This window comes from Arvicanthis niloticus, chromosome 9 (assembly GCF_011762505.2).
Source record: "Arvicanthis niloticus isolate mArvNil1 chromosome 9, mArvNil1.pat.X, whole genome shotgun sequence".
Taxonomy (NCBI): domain Eukaryota; kingdom Metazoa; phylum Chordata; class Mammalia; order Rodentia; family Muridae; genus Arvicanthis; species Arvicanthis niloticus.
In genome coordinates, this window is record NC_047666.1 from 51,525,766 (window position 1) to 51,544,361 (window position 18,596).

The following is an 18,596-nucleotide window of genomic DNA, read 5'->3' on the forward strand; positions in this document are numbered from 1 at the left end:
CGGCGGGGAACCGTGGCGAATGTGCGTCTATACAGCGCCACGGGACCATGTTTACCTTGGCGGACGCCGTCGCCGTCGCTGCTGCTGCCGCCGCTGCCACAGCCTTTGCCGCCACGGTCTCGCTGCCGCTGTTCCTGTGCCGCCTCCAGGAGCACCCCCATTGTCCCGGCGGCACCGGGTTCCCAGGCCAGAAGATCCAAAAGCTCGGGAAACGCGAGGGTGCTTGCGGAATTGCGACGCTGGGGCACCGGCGGGATCAGGAGTGGCAGGGGTCAGCGCGGGAAGCCGGGGGAGCCGGGCCAGGCGTGCGAGGCAGGAGCCGGGGCGGCCAGCTTCGCGTCCGGGAGTTCAGGTTTCCCCTTCTCGGCCCGTCTTTCCTCGCCGGCCTCCCCACGCGGGGTCGGAGCCCCGGCGGGCGCCCCCGGCGATGAGCCCGGACTGGAGGTGGCCGGTGAGTACGGGCCGGGTCCGGAAGGTAGTGCCAGTGGAGAAGCAGCAGCCCTGGCGAGGCGCCCTAGGCTCATCCTGAGCCCCTCGGGCGGAGAGAATTGACACGCCATTCGTTCGTGGGGAGCGTCCGCAGCCACAGTGTTCCCTTTGAGGCTGCCTGGGCCAGTGGCTGAAGGGAAACCTTGTTTGACTTGTTACACTTTGACAAAAGGGAAGCAGCGCAGCATCCGGGAGCCTGGGTTCTAGCCCCGCGGGCCTTCTCCCACCCCCTACTTCCTTCAACTCCTGGAGTTCCCGGGAGTAGATGGCTTCCGCCATACCCAAGGGCCCCAGGGCTTTCAGAGCTAAGTTCTGGTATCACCTTCGTGCCTCTGACGCCAGGTCCCTTGGGGCACCGTGCTAGTTCGGGAACCAGGGCAGCAAAGCCTGAACGGCAGCGTTCACAAGGGACCCGGCTTGGAGAGTTGAGCTTGTTTGTACTTATAATTGGTTTTGTGTTTAAAGGCACAGCAGCAGGTAGGAAATAGAAGTGAGTTGTAGTTGTATGTGTAGCTTGGCTGACTTGCTGTAGATAGATGGACTAGAGCTGCTCATTCTCGTGGTTAAGCTTCAGGAGAAGGAAAGGCTGAGAATCAGTGTTTGTCAGGGAAGTTAGGCGGCCCTGCATTGGTGGTCCCAAGCATCCTAGTTCAACTAGTCCTTAGAGAAATTGGAGCGGTACCAGGCTAAGCTGGGCTCCCTGGGGTTTGGTGCCATCTGCTGTCTCTACTCGCCCAGAAACTGAGGTGGGGGAGGGTTAGCCCTTGAGAACCCTGAAACATAATGCCTAGATTTTTTGTGTTCATGTTTGTGCCTTAGGGCCTAGCAGTCAGTAGGCCCTGAGTTAATGTTGCATGAAACTGTAAGTGAGGAAATCAAGTGTAGCCTGTGTTGTCTCTGCGTAAATGACCATTTTCACATGGTTTCTCCCTATATCTCCCCACCCAGTTCCAGGGTGGGGTTCCCATAAAGACTTCAGCAGTGCATTGATTATGCAGCCCAGTGGTTTCTTTTGGAATCTAGGACTCAGTCATTGACCACACTCAGGGGTACACATAAGCAACTTTTAATACTTAATTTGATCTTCCTCAACTCCTAATCTGGTGGTCTTCTCGTTCAGCTATTCATTCAACAGGCTTCATATTATTTGCCCAAGCTTGGGAGTCCAATGCATGCTAGGAACTGGGGATTTAGAAATAAATAGGTCTGGTATCTACTGAAGATCTCCTAGTAGAATGGGAGAAGACAAAACCAGAAAATGTCACACTGGAGGTGAGAATAGAATGCTTTTCTGTGAGAGAGTAAAAAAAAGCCATAATAAAAGTGTCATTTGAACTAGGTTTTGAAGAATTTGTAGGAGCCCACCATTCAGTATTCCTAATAGCCCTTTGTACCTTGAGAGATTATAACATGCAGGGAAGTATAGGCTGCTGTGTGTAGACAACCATAACTACTGAAAAGAATCTAGAAAGGAAGAATAGGGCAGAGAGCAAAAGGAATTCTAGTGTTATACTGGATGGTCTGAATATTACCCTAAGAAGCTGGAGAGCAGCTGGAGGCTTTTAGTCATGTAATTGGTATGAACATCGCTACTTAATAGAAAGATCACTCTTGTCACTTTATGTGAGACTAAGCTAAAGGAAACACAGGCAGCAATAGGTCTTAAGGGCCTGGACCAGGATCTTTGTTAAGAAGCTGGCATCTAGAGATGCTCTAAAGAGAGGCTGGCCAGGACATGGTGACCTTGTGAGAAGACAGGAGAGAGTCCACTGTGTGGTGTGGGAGCTGGAAACTGTCAGGCCTGTGCTAATTGATCTGTGTATTCTAGATGTGACAGCATGGGGGTGGACTTTGATGTGAAGACCTTCTGCCACAACTTGCGGGCAACTAAGCCACCATATGAGTGCCCTGTGGAGACTTGCCGCAAGGTTTACAAGAGTTACAGTGGTATCGAGTACCACCTGTACCACTATGATCATGACAGCCCACCGCCCCCACAGCAGACCCCGCTGCGCAAGCACAAAAAGAAAGGGCGCCAGTCACGACCAGCCAACAAGCAGTCACCCAGCCCCTCTGAGGTCTCCCAGTCACCAGGCCGAGAGGTGATGAGCTATGCTCAGGCCCAGCGCATGGTAGAAGTGGACCTTCATGGCCGTGTCCACCGAATCAGCATCTTTGACAACTTGGATGTGGTGTCAGAGGATGAGGAGGCCCCTGAAGAGGCCCCTGAGAATGGCAGCAACAAGGAAAACACTGAGACACCTGCGGCTACACCTAAGTCAGGCAAGCATAAGAACAAGGAGAAACGAAAAGACTCCAACCACCACCACCACAGTACTCCTGCCAGTGCTGCTCCCAAACTGCCTGAGGTGGTGTACCGTGAGCTAGAGCAAGATACCCCTGACGCACCGCCCAGGCCCACTTCATACTACCGGTAAGACCACCACCATCTCCTACCTCTAGAAAACCAGTCACAACCAAGCGAGATGACAGACTGATAGGAGATAGCAGGGTAAAGAAAAGCACTAGTCTGCCAAGGCAGTGTGAACTGTCCCTTAGCCCTGTTGGCACATGCCAGGTCCTGTGTTCAGGGCTTTATAGCCATCTCTTTCTTCCTGCTCCCTTTTTAAAATTTTCTAAGGATGGTTTGTGTGTATGTGTGTGTTTTGGTTTGTTTTTGTTTTTGAGACAATCTGACTGACCTAAAACTCACTGTGTAGCCCAGGCTGGCCTTGAACTGGCAAGAGAGCCACCTACCTCTTCTCCTGAATGTTGTACACCTAACTATAGCCACATCTTTATTTTTATAACTCTCAAAGTAGTCATTGTTCTCATTTGCCAGGCCTGTCAAAAGTCACTTGTAGAAATCTCTGAACTGAGGTTGAGTTCCATGTCCACCAAGCCTCAAAGCTCCAATGTTTCCTACACCCAGCATCCTGCTTCTACAGCCCTCATCTGCAGAGCAGGTGCAGTGCTCCTCCCTAGGGCAGAAGACATTGGCTTCATAGGGCCCTAAACGCAAATGATAAATCTGATGTAATTTCCCCACTGTTTTGTTACTGTCACATGTCCTTTAACAGCTTTGTAAATTGCTGACATAGTACCTCTCCAGGGCTCTATTATATATATATTTTTTTCTTTGTATTCCATTCATTCTAAGAGCTAATTATAGAGGCTCCTTTTGAAGTTGCAAACATTCCTAATTTTAAAAATTCTTTTTAGATTTACTTGTTTGTCTGCACATGCACTTGCATTACTGCACCTGTGGAGGCTAGAGAACTACCTGTGGGGTGCAGATCCCAGGTCCCAAGATTGGTCATTAGGTTTGGTAGCAAGCAATTTTACTTACTGAACTTGTCTTTCCGGCCCTGAAACCACAGACATAATAAAGCAAATTCCATGAGGAAAAAAGATTTAGAATGGTAAGACTGTGTGTAGAAATCTCAGTCACAGTCACAGGATGTTACCAATACCAATTGTAACCCCCCCACTTAGAGTCTGGCAGCCAGAGCCAAGAGAACATTTTGTTTATTTCTGTTTGTTTGTAAAGGCTCTTATGTTAAAAGTGGCTTTTGTGAAATATGCAGTCCACTTAATGTTACAGTGACTATACTATATACTGGGCCGTCCTCTCCTCCAGTGGTATGATCTGCTCTCACAGGCAGTCCACCCCAATTTGTGTAGCTCCTTTTCTTCTCTACACACAGTCACTTTCTCCCTGGGATCATATCTTTCTCCAGATGAGCAGTTTTCAGCTGGTTGCAGTCAGTTTGGAGCTATGTTGTTATTATAGTTAGCAAATTCCTCATGTTTTGAAATGATTTACTTTTGTAAAAACTTAAGAAGGTCTGAGGTCATTATTCTAATAACATACTTTCCTCTTGCTCAAATTCCAGTCCATTTCTTGAGGGGGAGGGAGAGGGTGGTATGTCAGCTGGTGTGTCAAGAATTGTACATGACACACAACCCACCTATCTGTGCCACAGTCTATAATCTGGGAGCCTGTGGGAGTGTGTTATATACTATCACATGACAGTTCGTGTGTCATGGCAGAGGAATAGGCAAGCCCTGATGTTTAAGAGAACTAGTATAAGCCCTAGAACTGTCTAGCTATCTCATTCCAGCTCTGATCATACCTTTATTCTAGGAGCACAGTTGCACTAGAAGAGGGGAAAAGAACTAAGGAAGCAGCTGCCTCCTACTCACATTTTAGTCTCTCCTCCCTGCCACCCTCAAAATGCCTTTCAGTTGAACAACACTGAGGGCCTATTTCTATACAGAGAATCAGATATAATCCCTGCCTCTGTCCAGAGAACAAGTTAGGAGCAAACATTTATAATTGAAGACAAGGTGGGTTAGGGTTATACAGAAGCTAATAAAATTGATATTGAATATTTGCTCCATGTAAAGCACTGCTCTAAGTGTCTCCCTTTATTAACTCATTTCATGTTCACACAGCTGTGGCAGGCATATTAGCATTACTTCTCTATAGATAAGGAAACCAGGGCCCAGGGAGCTGAAGAGCTTAAAGCAATTTATTGTCATACAGAGACCAGGCAATATGGCCTCAGAATTTCTATGCACCTGGCCTGCTCAGAAATCTGTGTAGAGAGGGAGGAATTAACGTTTGGCTAGAACATGGTGTATGTCACTTGATTTAGCCTCCCACACCCCCCTAAACACAAGGTTTCATGTATCCTAGACTGGCCTCCAACCCACAGGGTAGTAGCCTTGAACTCTTGATTCTTCTGCCTCTACCTCTTGAGTGCTAGGATTTACAGGAATGCCATCACAGCTGGTAGTAATGGAGTGCCAGGGATTGAACCAGTGCTTTGTGCATGCTAGGCAAGCACTCTACCAAGTGAGTGTAACTCCAGCTCCTTGGCTAGAGCCATTACTTTTGTAATGCCATTTGAAGTTATCATTTACTGAATATAGCCCTTGTCAGTTAATCTTTGGTATAGGGCAGAGCAGTGCTGTTCTGAAGGTGGCAGAGTGGCAGAGACACTTTAAAACCAGGTTTCTTCAAAGCCAAAGTCCTATTCTTGTCTTGTATGTAGTATGTAGTAGATAATGCCAGAGTCTAGGCAGCTTAAGACAGGGCATATGTGGGTGCCTGCTGTGTTATAGCCACCTGGAGTAGCCCTCTGCTCTAGCCTGCTGGCTCAGAGAATTCCAAAGTGAATGTGGAAGAGGCTAGGGGCAGCAACTGGGTGCCACCCTGTCCCTCCCTGGTGATATGACCTATCTGAGATAGGTTGTTAACATTTTCTCAAAGCTTCAATTCATCCAAAATCATACCCTCTGTCTTCTGTCACTGTGGATAAATAAATGATAATAAAGATGATAAGGACACTGATCTGTTAGCTATTACCAGAATAGCTGTACCTTGGCCTAGTGCCTTTCTCATAATGAATGCTCAGTCAGTTGTAGCTATTATCTTTCAAGGCTATTCAGAGAACAAATACAATATATAGAATTTGAGAGTCTTTGGTACTTGTCATCTTTGTTAAAGGCCTGTATTCATTTGCCAGTGATGTCCAAGGAATTGCCGTCCTCTGACAGTATAGTCCCCCCATATGTTCGCAGTGGGACCTCCCTGCTTTAGTATCACCCCTTTTAAGGTTCTGGCTGAGCTTCTATACTTGAGGGAGGACCGCATCATATGATTGCCACAACATGAGTACTAGAGATGTGGGCCTGTGTTCATGACCAGGGTCTTGAGCACTTTCTGAGGAAGTTAACTTCTCCCAGATTTAAGTCTCTTTTTCTGCAAGACAGGAATGATTCTAGTATCTATAAATGTGGGGTTAAGGTAAGGCTAGAATGATACGTGTATACATGGGCAGAGGCTTGAGTGCTTGGCAAGAACAATGCTTTGTCTGAAGGAAAAAGATATCAGCCATGTGATGCCAAGCTGCCTGTGTGCACTGCAGGTACATCGAGAAGTCTGCAGAAGAGCTGGATGAGGAGGTGGAGTATGACATGGATGAAGAGGACTACATCTGGCTGGATATCATGAATGAGCGGCGGAAGACTGAGGGTGTAAGTCCCATCCCACAGGAGATTTTTGAGTACTTAATGGACCGGTTGGAGAAGGAGTCGTACTTTGAGAGTCACAATAAAGGTGACCCCAATGCACTAGTGGATGAAGATGCTGTGTGCTGTATCTGCAATGATGGCGAGTGCCAGAACAGCAATGTCATCCTCTTCTGTGACATGTGCAACTTGGCTGTGCACCAGGAGTGCTACGGTGTCCCCTATATCCCTGAAGGCCAGTGGCTGTGCCGCCGTTGCCTGCAGTCACCTTCTCGTGCAGTGGATTGTGCTCTGTGCCCCAATAAGGGCGGTGCCTTCAAGCAGACAGATGATGGCCGCTGGGCCCACGTGGTGTGTGCCTTGTGGATCCCTGAGGTCTGCTTTGCCAACACAGTCTTCCTAGAACCTATTGACAGCATTGAGCACATCCCACCAGCTCGGTGGAAGCTCACTTGCTACATTTGTAAACAGCGGGGTTCTGGAGCCTGCATCCAGTGCCATAAGGCCAATTGCTACACAGCCTTCCATGTGACATGTGCCCAACAGGCTGGCCTTTACATGAAGATGGAACCTGTGCGGGAGACAGGTGCCAATGGTACTTCCTTTAGCGTCCGCAAGACAGCCTACTGTGACATCCACACACCCCCAGGTTCTGCTCGTCGCCTGCCTGCCCTGTCCCACAGTGAGGGTGAGGAAGAAGAAGATGAGGAAGAAGATGAGGGTAAGAGCTGGAGCTCAGAGAAGGTCAAGAAGGCCAAGGCTAAGTCCCGGATTAAGATGAAGAAAGCTCGGAAGATCTTGGCAGAGAAGAGGGCAGCAGCACCTGTGGTGTCCGTGCCCTGCATCCCACCACACAGGTACATAGGCAACAGTGGCCAGGGAGGGGAGGGAGAAGCACTCAAAAGAACTGGGGCCTGAGTAGAATGGCCAGCTTGCCTTCCTATCAGGAGCTGCATAGATGCTAAAAAGAAAGTAAATTTAAAGGGGGTAATCTTAAGTGAGGCATCTGACTTTTCCATTAGGGGCCAGAAACACTGAACTGTTAACTGGCAGACAGAGCATATAAACTGCCCTTTTTGATGGTGCAGTTAAGATAAAATAGCCATAAGAAAAGTGACCTTCCCATAAAAGGAGAATTAATGAAAAGTGGGGAGGAGAAGGCTCAAAAAGTTGTGAAGGGACTCAATGGTCTGATATGCTTAGCATGCATAGGGACCTAGGTTCAGTCCCCATCACAGAAAATAAAACAACGTATAACATGTACGATTTGGTTATGCACCAGAAGAAGTGCTACAGTGTTCTTTGTCTTTCTAAGGGCCATCTTCCCATGTTGTAGACTGTGCCCTGTGGAGTGCGGCTCAAGTCAGATTGAGATGTCAATTGTTTTTAGCTGCCTTGTGTTGTCTAGTTGACTTCACCATGGGTTTCTGCTGTTCTTGTATTTTATCTTCACTTCATCTTAGGAAAAAGGCCAACAAGTGATAGGATACTTTGTCTTCTCCACAATCTGAGAGATCAGAGTCTAGCCATGCCCGCTCTGCAGTGACTAAGCAGACTTAAAGGCAGACTAATGCTATTCTGCTTAGTGCTGAGAGCCTGGTTTCCTCTCTGCTATGTTGTGCCACTCAAGGCACTGTTAATTATGCCTTAAACCCAGAGTTCCAAGGGGCTGGAAAGATGGCTCAGTGGTTAAGAGCACTGATTGTTCTTCTAGAGGTCCCAAGTTCAATTCCCAGCAACTACATGGTGGCTCACAACCATCTGTAATGGGATCTAATGCCCTCCTCTGGTGTGTCTGAAGATAGCTATAGTGTACTCATATAAAATAAATAGAAGTTAAAAAAAGAAGAAAAGTCTTAGAAAACCCAGAGTTCAAGCTCTTCTCTTTTCTTTTTGAGACAGAATCTCTTGTTGTAGGGTGGGCTTGAACTCCATATATAGTCAAATGTGACCTTGAGCTTCTGGATCCTTTTACCCTCACCTCTCGATTTCTGGGATTACAGTGTGAGCTACCATGCCTGATTTTCCAGACCTTTTTGATGAGCATCAAAGCCTCTACTCATGCTAATTCAGTAGCTCTTACTGGCAGGCAGGACTTAATAGGTTTTTATTTTGTTCCCTGTTTCCCAGGCTCAGTAAAATCACCAACCGCCTGACCATCCAGAGGAAGAGCCAGTTCATGCAGAGGCTACACAGCTACTGGACTCTGAAACGACAATCACGGAATGGGGTCCCGCTACTCAGGCGCCTGCAAACACATCTTCAGTCTCAGAGGAACTGTGATCAAGTTGGGGTACCGTGTCCAAATCCCTGTGGGCTGTGGAAACTAGTACCAAAAGGGCAAGGACTAAAATGTGCAGCAATAGCCTCCAGCATCAAAGAGCTTAGGGGTTTTTTTTTTTTTTTCTAAGTTAAATTAACACCCCTACCCCAATACAGGCTCAACATGAAATCTATATATTAGCAGCTTGGTAGAAAGGCATTGTTCCTGTGTGTTCATTAATTTAACAAACTTACCAAACATTTTCTAGGTGCTAGCCCCTGAGAACACATGGATAGTGGTGCTATTGGTAAATTACCGGGTTTCTTCCTTGGCCTAGGTTTCCTAGGCACTCTTCTGGACTCTATCTCTGGCTTTCTTACCATCTTCTGATGCCCTTTTACCTCTACAGAGAGATTCTGAAGATAAAAACTGGGCCCTCAAAGAACAGCTCAAGTCCTGGCAGAGACTCCGGCATGACCTGGAACGAGCTCGACTGCTGGTGGAGTTGATCCGCAAGCGAGAGAAACTGAAAAGGGAGACGGTGAGTGCTCCTGGGCCAGCCCTGGTTCTCAAAGTAGAACACAGTTCTGGAGAAGGGAAAGTGTGTGTGTCCCTGGCCAAGAAGAAGGCCCATACTGGCATTGCAAGTCCCAGCGTTACATGCTTTTAGGCCTGTGGGAAGTCAAATGTCAAAGGAGACTACACAGAATTCAAACTTCTGTGACCCAGACAGCTCAGGCCAGGAGTTCAAGGAACAGGGACCAAAATACATAAAGACCGCTTTTCTTCATGGGGCCTGAATGAGAAAAGCATGTTCCTAAGCCAGTAAGGACCATCTCCTTTGGCCTCTGCTGAGGGACTGGCCAGGACCTGACTGATCCATTCTTTTTGTGTGTCAGATCAAGATCCAGCAGATTGCCATGGAGATGCAGCTGACCCCTTTCCTCATCCTCCTCCGAAAAACCTTGGAGCAGCTCCAAGAGAAGGACACAGGCAACATCTTCAGCGAGCCGGTCCCTCTGTCTGAGGTAACCGAATTGGACGAAGTAAGAATCCCTTCCCCTCACTCCAACTTCTTTTTCTTCCTCTCCCAGTTGGACCCCTCCCTGCTGCAGGTCTGACCCCGGGACTAGGTTGGGATTTAAGGGTTCCGTGGCTCTGGGGCAGAATGAACTGAGCTACATGTATCATGTGTCACCTTGACTCTAGTCTATCCTTATCACACCCCAAGGACTCAGAATGGGAGGCCATCTGCACTCCTTCTCCAGAGTCTGCCAGATGAACGATCACAAGGCAGGAAGATGCTTTCAGGGTGTTTAACCCTAGAATAGAAACTTTACAAGACTAAGAATTTAAAGAGCCAACTCTGAAGCCCTAGGTTGACCCTTCTCTCTGAAAGATATAAAATGGGACATTTGAGGCAGCAGCCTTACCACAGACCTCATGACAACCAAGAACAACAGTATACAAGGTGGTACAATTTTTAAAGAATTCTCTTAACTTTTTTCTCATTAAAGCTGCCAATGGTTCCAGGAAATATATTTGCCTGCATTTTCATCACCATTTCCAGGAGAGGAAAATAAGGCCCAGGAAGATTAGGAGATTTACTAAAGGTCACTCAGCTTGTGACTAATAAAGTCAGGACTAGGACTTCCCCTTGTACTACATGCCTGCCTGTGGTTGCTAGATGTATTTTAGTGGGAGGTGGTTGCTAGATGCATTTTAGGGGGGGCTGTTAAGAGTAGGGTTTGGGAGAATGAGAATAGATCTCCACTTAGACACTTACCCTGCTCTTCCAGGTACCTGACTACCTAGACCACATCAAAAAGCCCATGGACTTTTTCACCATGAAGCAGAACTTGGAGGCTTACCGCTACTTGAACTTTGATGATTTTGAGGAGGACTTCAACCTCATTGTCAGCAACTGCCTAAAGTATAATGCCAAGGACACCATCTTCTACAGGGCAGCAGTACGACTCCGTGAGCAGGGTGGTGCTGTGCTCCGTCAAGCCCGGCGCCAGGCAGAAAAAATGGGCATTGACTTTGAGACGGGCATGCATATCCCTCACAACCTGGCTGGAGATGAGGTCTCACACCACACTGAAGATGGTGGGTAATAAGTCATCGCATGTATTCAGGGCAATGCCAGAGATGGACAGCTTTTCTAAAGTCCTTGGGAGCAGGCAGTATAGGCAGAAAGCAGCTGGGCTGAACAGCAGCAGGCTATTCCCAGAAATGCTCTCCCAAAAGCCAGACTAAGTGAATGGATGGCTGGACCACCATTCTACATAATAGTGCTGCTGTTTTATAGCTGTTCCTAGGAGAAGCCAATGGGAAGAGTGGGTTTCCTCTTGCCTGCCCAGGTTCAAGGGGCCCACTGGGCTGCTCTGAGCCTGACTTTTCTCCCCCCAACTCTCCCTGGTAGTAGAGGAAGAACGGCTGGTCCTGCTGGAGAACCAGAAACACCTGCCAGTAGAAGAACAGCTGAAGTTGTTGCTGGAGCGGCTGGACGAAGTCAATGCCAGCAAGCAGAGTGTGGGCCGCTCCCGGCGTGCAAAGATGATCAAAAAGGAGATGACAGCATTGCGGCGGAAGCTTGCGCACCAGAGGGAGACTGGCCGGGATGGGCCTGAGCGTCATGGCCCCTCAGGTCGGGGCAATCTGACACCCCACCCAGCAGCCTGTGACAAGGATGGACAGACTGACAGTGCTGCAGAAGAGAGCAGCAGCCAGGAAACAAGCAAAGGTCTGAACCCTATAGCAAGGTGGACCCCAAAGCAAGTCAGACTTTGTCTCTGCAGCATGTACTCAGCCCTGCTGTCCCCGAAGCAGAGGTCCTTCCTGCACGGCTAACTGTATTTCATTACCCAGTCAGGGGCTTCTTAGCTACCTCTCTGGCTGTTGGTATGAGTTGTTCTAAATCCTAGGCCCCCAAATCATCTCAATTTTAGAAAATTATTCTATATTCCCAAGATGTGACCCTGGACATCTACCCTTCCTTCTCATGTCAGGCCCCTCACCAACTCTCCTTCTCTCTTTCTCTGCTCCAGGCCTGGGTCCCAACATGTCCTCAACCCCCGCACATGAGGTGGGCAGGAGAACCTCAGTTCTGTTCTCCAAAAAGAACCCGAAGACAGCTGGACCGCCCAAGAGGCCGGGCCGGCCCCCCAAAAACCGGGAGAGCCAGATGACCCCCAGCCACGGAGGCAGTCCTGTGGGGCCCCCTCAACTTCCCATCATGGGCTCCCTACGTCAGCGCAAGCGGGGTAGGAGCCCCCGGCCCAGTTCAAGCTCAGACAGCGACAGTGATAAGTCCACAGAAGATCCCCCAATGGGTGAGCCTCATCATCACCCAGCCCCAGCTCCCCCTCTCCCTGAGAGTGAGCAGAGCTGCCTTTCTTCCCAGCTTACTTCAAGCTTTCCCTTTGTTTCCCTATAATAGATAGTTGAGGAGTCTTTTAATTCCATCCCCTCATCTTTCATTTGTAAAAACTGAGGCCCAAAGATACTGACCCAGCCAGGTTCACATCTAAGCCCTCTTCCCACCATCACTTTACCTTTTCTCTTCTCTTCTGTCTTGGGGAACTTCCTGCCCTTTAAGCCCTTTATGTCTTTAGGCAAGGGAAGGTAAGGTGAGGGTCAGGGCAGAGCTTTGGCCAGCTATGGTAGAACTGCCCAGAGCTATCTCTGCTGGCCAAAGCTGAAGGAAATATTCAGCCCAGAAAGAGAACCCAAACTCTCATTTCATCTTACCCCTTTGCTGGTTCTGATCTACATCTTTCTGACCAGTTGGTTCCTTTCCTCCTCCTCTCCCTCCAAGACTTACCAGCCAATGGCTTCAGCAGTGGGAACCAGCCAGTGAAGAAGAGTTTCTTGGTGTACCGTAATGACTGCAACCTTCCTCGGAGTAGCTCAGACTCTGAGTCCAGCAGCAGCAGCAGCAGCAGTGCGGCCTCAGACCGGACCAGGTACAGTCCTACAGATGGGAGGCAGGCTGCAGGATGCCTTTACAGGGTTTCCCACTGGAAGTTGGGTGGCAGCCATTTCAATCCAAAGGAAGGAGTTCAAACCAAGTGTCCCTGTAAAATAAATGGAATGGATTAGTCATCCTAACAGAACAGAAGACACTGACACAGGTTAAGCTGATACTTTGGAGCAGTGCAAACGTACCTTGTAGCCAGGATTTAGCCATCAGACATACTTCATTGTTCTTAAAAACTGAATGCAGGGGCTGTTCTTCCAGAGGACCCTGGTCCAGTTCCTAGCACCCACATAGTATAGCTCTAGTTCCAGGGGGATTGAGTGCCCTTTGCTGGCTTCCGTAGGCATTGTATGTACATGGTACACAAACATACATGAAAGCAAAATGCTCATACAGATAAAATCTTAAAAAAAAAAAAAAAAAAAAACCCAAAAGGACAGGATTACATTTATTTAAAAAGCAAAAATTGAATCCACATAAAATTCTCAGTCTCTATGTTCTCTTTAAAATTCAGCTGGGTGTGGTAAGTCATACCTATAATCCCAGCACTTAGAAGATTGAAGTAGGGTTGCTGCAAGCCAGATGTCAGCCTGGGCTATGGAATAAGCTCCAGGCCAGCCATCTCAAGGACTGGGAATATAGCTCCTTGGTGGAGCACTTGTGAAGCTTGTGAAGGGTCAATTTCAGGTGCTTCAAAACAGTAAAAAAATAATAAGAGCATCTGACAGTTCTGGATGGTATTGTTTGTAGGCAGGAATGGTTTCTGCTCAGTGACAAGAGTTCTACATTGACCTGATTCCTAGCCTAACCTCTAAGGGTGTTTGGCAGAAATGTCCCTATCAATGTGTGCATTGCAAACTTCAAAAGTCTAGGTTTGGGAGCTTAACAAGGAGAGGACCCCTGCCATGCCATTCCCCATTTCCCTCTGTGAATTGCATTCCAATTGTCTTTCCACAGCACAACACCCTCAAAACAAGGCCGGGGCAAGCCCTCCTTCTCTCGGGGCACATTCCCAGAGGACAGCAGTGAAGATACCTCAGGCACTGAGAATGAGGCCTACTCCGTGGGCACTGGCCGCGGCGTGGGCCACAGCAGTAAGTACCCTCACCCAAAGTCAGGGGTGCTGGGGACCCAGTTTCAAGGCCTTGCCGGCCCCCCAGCTGCTGATGTGCCCCCTCTCTCCCGTTCCTGTGAAGTGGTAAGAAAGAGTCTGGGTCGAGGAGCTGGCTGGCTGTCAGAGGATGAGGACTCCCCGTTGGATGCTCTGGACCTTGTGTGGGCCAAATGCCGAGGCTATCCATCATACCCAGCTCTGGTAGGCCTACAGTTTCTCTTGTTCTTACCCCTTGCTTTGCAGCCCTAGGACTGGGATTTATTCACAAGTGTAGCCTTGCCCTCTCCCTGCCAAGCTATGGAGTACAGGGCTCCTTAGCAGGTAGACTGGTAGACACATGTATTTCAGTACTTCAGAAAGGGCCCAGTCAGTTTCCCACCTCCCTATCTCCTTTTGCACCCTAGGTTCTAAAATAATAGGGGTCAATACTGCAGCCCCAGTAACATGTTCTTTGAGTTCTTAGATAGGGCTAGCTTCAGGGAGGATGCGACCTAAACATAACTGGGCTTTTATTATGCCCTCAGATCATTGATCCAAAGATGCCCCGAGAAGGTATGTTCCACCATGGGGTTCCTATCCCTGTACCACCACTGGAGGTTCTGAAACTTGGGGAACAGATGACACAGGAAGCCCGGGAGCACCTCTACCTCGTTCTCTTCTTTGACAACAAACGAACCTGGTAAGGAAAGATAGGCGCGTTCGGTGTGACTTAAAGCCATCTGTAGTGTGGCAGCAGACTGCCAAGAGACACAACAAATGATTAGGTTATTACAAAGTGTGCATGGGTCGGAGGGCACACTTAGAATAGCTCTCAGAAAAGGGTGTGTTGGTCATTAGTCTGATGGACTGAGTAGGCAGTAGCTGGCAAACAGCTGTGACCAGAAACCAAAGGACCATCAGTGACTGACAGATTTAGGGTGGCTCTCTGCCCACAGTGATGGCTTCTAGACTTATTTTTTCCATTTTTTTCCTCTGTAGTAACAAGATGAGAAAAAACAAGCATAAACATTTAAGCTTTAAATCCCTCTTGTCAAAATCGTGTTAATTACCTGCAGATGATAATCTGTAGTCTCCCCAAAGCAGGAGGGACAGGATTTTTGCACCCATAAGATGCCCTGTGGTTATGTTGTAGAATTAATATGCTTTCCCAGTGAGAACTCATCACACTTAATAAAGGAAAGGAAAGTCTCTAATAGTAGCATGCAACTGGTGCTATCACAAAAGGGAACCAGCCTCAAACACAAAATTTTATCAGCTTTGTGTGTGTGCGTGTGTGCGCATGCCTTAGGCTTATATATCCCGTGTACACTGTCATCCTTAAAACTCTTTCAGATCATGGCCCCAGGTTGCACTTTAAACAATTTAAACAGAGACAGGAGACTGCAAATCTGACCACTTGGGCAGATGGGAGGGAGATTTATACAGCAAAGAAATTGCTAGAAAATTATTAATTAAGTACACCAGTGTTGTTACCTAGGGTCATCTTGGTCACTTGATAGAATTATAAGTGCTTTTCCTTATAAGTAATTCACATGGTGGCAGACCAGGATGCCATTAATAGTTGTCACTTGCACTGCCACCGTAGAGGTGTGTTCTTTGATGATGGAGATGGACCTGATAGCTGGTTGCCTCCTTTTGTTTTGGGAATGGAGATTCATTGGTATCAATCTTGGTAAGCAAACATTAGCAGAAACATTTTCTCAGCAACCCTAGACTGCCATTTTGGTACAAAATTTTTTTTCCTACAGTTTCTAACACACCTGGTTAGTCCACCACTTACTTTCTAGTAATATTGGAGGCAGAACTCCTTTAGCTAACTTCTACTTCATGTAACGTAGTATTTCCTAAGCAAGTTTTTTTTATTAAATCCTTTGTAGAATCAATGTTATTTCCTCAAGTTTTTCCTGATTGAGTTATTCCCCCTGGTCTAACTGTTGACTGAGCTATTCTTTTCAATACACTACACAGTCAATCCCTTGGGAGCAAAAATGCTGAAAGTTGGCATTCCTAAATGCATGGAGTTCAAAAGTGCTAGTACTTTCCTATCTGAAATCATGCCTCATCTCATCTTTTTACCTTGTCTGACAGGCAGTGGCTTCCCCGGACTAAACTCGTTCCTTTGGGTGTGAACCAGGATCTAGACAAAGAGAAGATGCTGGAGGGCCGGAAGTCTAACATCCGCAAGTCAGTGCAGATTGCCTACCACAGGGCTCTGCAGCACCGCAGCAAGGTGCAGGGTGAGCAGAGCAGTGAGACCAGCGATAGTGACTGATGCTGTCAGAGCCCAGTGGTGCTGAGGGTTCAATGGCTCTCCTTCCCTTTGCTCATTGTCCTGGAGTGATGCCGCCCTCTGCACTGATTATTCCTGGTCTTGGGGCCAGTCTCAGGGGAAGTTGGGTAGGGGAGGTCCCTCCTGCCCTGAGTGCAGCTGGACTGTACAAAACACTCCAAGGGCCATGGCTACTCAGTGCAAGGAGAGGAGAGGTCCCACAGGTCTAAAGAGTTCAAGAACTCATGGCATTGTAGGGCAGGGTGGTGGGCCAGTTAGAATACTGTAAAACACAGGCCATACCACCCTTACCTGCTCATGCCAGAGGAATTCATAGAAAATAAAGTCTATTTAGAATTTTTTTTCTTCTTGCCTTCTACTATGGCAGAGAGATTCAGAGGGAGAGCTTTGTGTTTCATACTTGGGATGTACTTTGTGCCCAAGGGGTTGCTGACTGCTGTGCATGGCAGTCATAAGACATATCGGCCTACAGGCCTGAGGCCCTTGCAGGTGGTAAGGTAAATCAGCATCTTCCCAGCCTAGCATTGGGATTGATGTCTATCTAGCCTGGAAGAGGGGCACTAGGTGACCCCTCCCCTGCTGTTGTAAATACTGTAATTATTGGAGAATTTAAATTATTCTCATTTGTAACTGCGTTTCCGGGTCGCGCCAGAGTCATTTGGTACTAAAAGAAAGAAAAAAAAAAAAAAAAAAAGAATGGAGCTTGTCTCTACTTCCTTTCTTTTTCCCATAGAATCCCCTCTACCTTTCAAACTGGTTTGTATTTATTTCAAAGAAAGAAAATATATTGATTCTTAGAAAATAAAGTCTATTTAGAATTTTTTTTCTTCTTGCCTTCTACTATGGCAGAGAGATTCAGAGGGAGAGCTTTGTGTTTCATACTTGGGATGTACTTTGTGCCCAAGGGGTTGCTGACTGCTGTGCATGGCAGTCATAAGACATATCGGCAAACTAGATATGGTAGCACGGTCCTGTAATCCCTGAACCTGAGGTGCTGAGGCAGAAGAATTGCAATGAGTTCAAGGGGGAGGCAGAATAACATAACAAAAACCCGTCTTTGAAAAGTTTCACTAGCAAAGCTAAGCAGGAGCTCACATGTCCCATGCACTGAGTGTCAGGCACTGCCCTAATAAGCACCTAAAAATACATAAATTGTTTCTAATCCCTGCAGTAACTATGGATGGGCTAATAATAGGCTGGTTATCTCCACAGTGACAGGCCCATACTAAGTACCTTTAGATATACTGTTATGTAATTTTTACAGTGATTATGGGGTGTATTAATAACAGGTTAGTTGCCTCAGATGCTAAGGTTTAGAAAAATTAATTAACTTGCCACAGTTCCAACTAAGAAGTTGGAGAGCTAGGACTTAAACCTAGGTCCATTTGTCTGGAAAGGGTCTCTTCAGCTAACATGCTAAAACCAGATGAAGAGTCCCTGCTGGATTCAAATGCTTCAAGTCCTTTGTTAGAACCATAGTTTGAGTGCTTCAAACACTTCAGTTGAAAACCCTACTTTGGAAACAAAGTAGGGTTAATTTAAATTCTTATTGGAGAGAATGCCTTTTAAGTGCCAGGCTCCAGTAAGGTGACATGCTTTTAAATGAGGTAATCACAGTAAAACGTGGGTGCCCAAGGCCTTACAGCTACTGCTTAATGAAACCGAGACAGAAGACCCAATTTGTTTGATGTTGGTGGTTAATGTGCTGTGCCTTTCTGTAGACACAAAAATAAATCAGCATCCGGCCTTGCCCTTAAATCTGTAATCCAATAATTTAGATGCAACCTGAAATTTTTCTCTGCTCGATGGAAAATGTCCTAGTGTGTCAGCCTAGTGTCCGAAGTTCATGTTTCTTAGCCTAAGCATTCTTTTTTGCCTTTGGAAAAATTATAAATGATAGTCACTTTTGGAACAAGGTGGCTTCCTGATCGTGTTGGTCCGTTAGGCTGCCTGGGTCCACACATTGGCATTTGGACGCAGTGAACAACAAAGAAAGCCCATATACTGGCCTATTCCATTCGGCTGTGGACAAAAGGTTAGGAATACTCAAAGGACATGCTCAGACTGGAGCGCGTAGCTGCGCTGCAGGCTGTGGCTGAGGCGAGCAAATCTTAGACTGGCTTCTGAAGCCTAGGAAGCCCGAGATGGCTCTTTCGGGGCCTCTTGACAGGACGTGGAGGGGACAGCGCTGAAAAACCACACACTGCCTCAGAAGAGGCTCGGTGGAGAAAGGCTTGAGCAGGGAAGGATGAGAGTCTTTTGGTTTACTTCTTGAGACAGAGTCTCGCCATGTAGCCCAGCTTACTTAAGCCTAGAACGTGCCTCCCGCCTCTGCCTACCGAGTGCTGGGACGACCGGTGTGTACCACTACGCCCTGCAAGGATGTGGCTCCAGAGCGGGCCGGACCGAGAAGTCGTAG

The 18,596-nt window shown here is 47.5% G+C and overlaps 1 protein-coding gene across 5 annotated transcripts; it reads left to right on the plus strand.

Moving 5' to 3' along the window:
* Window positions 1-91: 91 nt before the first annotated feature.
* Brpf1 (bromodomain and PHD finger containing 1) lies at window positions 92-17,004 on the plus strand. 5 transcript variants are annotated; one of them, XM_034511808.2, is made up of 14 exons: window positions 93-451; window positions 2,318-2,923; window positions 6,426-7,385; window positions 8,659-8,821; window positions 9,201-9,332; window positions 9,691-9,837; window positions 10,591-10,900; window positions 11,217-11,537; window positions 11,842-12,126; window positions 12,612-12,759; window positions 13,731-13,867; window positions 13,970-14,088; window positions 14,412-14,566; window positions 15,976-17,004. In XM_034511808.2, the coding sequence occupies exons 2-14, from the start codon at window positions 2,328-2,330 to the stop codon at window positions 16,157-16,159; spliced, it is 3,657 nt and encodes a 1,218-aa protein (XP_034367699.1). In that variant the 5' UTR covers window positions 93-451; window positions 2,318-2,327; the 3' UTR covers window positions 16,160-17,004. The 5 variants fall into 5 exon arrangements, with proteins under 5 accessions (XP_034367698.1, XP_034367699.1, XP_034367700.1 ...); XM_034511809.2 differs by having other exon boundaries at window positions 11,220-11,537; XM_034511811.2 differs by having other exon boundaries at window positions 9,691-9,819; window positions 11,220-11,537.
* The last annotated feature ends 1,592 nt before the right edge of the window (window positions 17,005-18,596 follow it).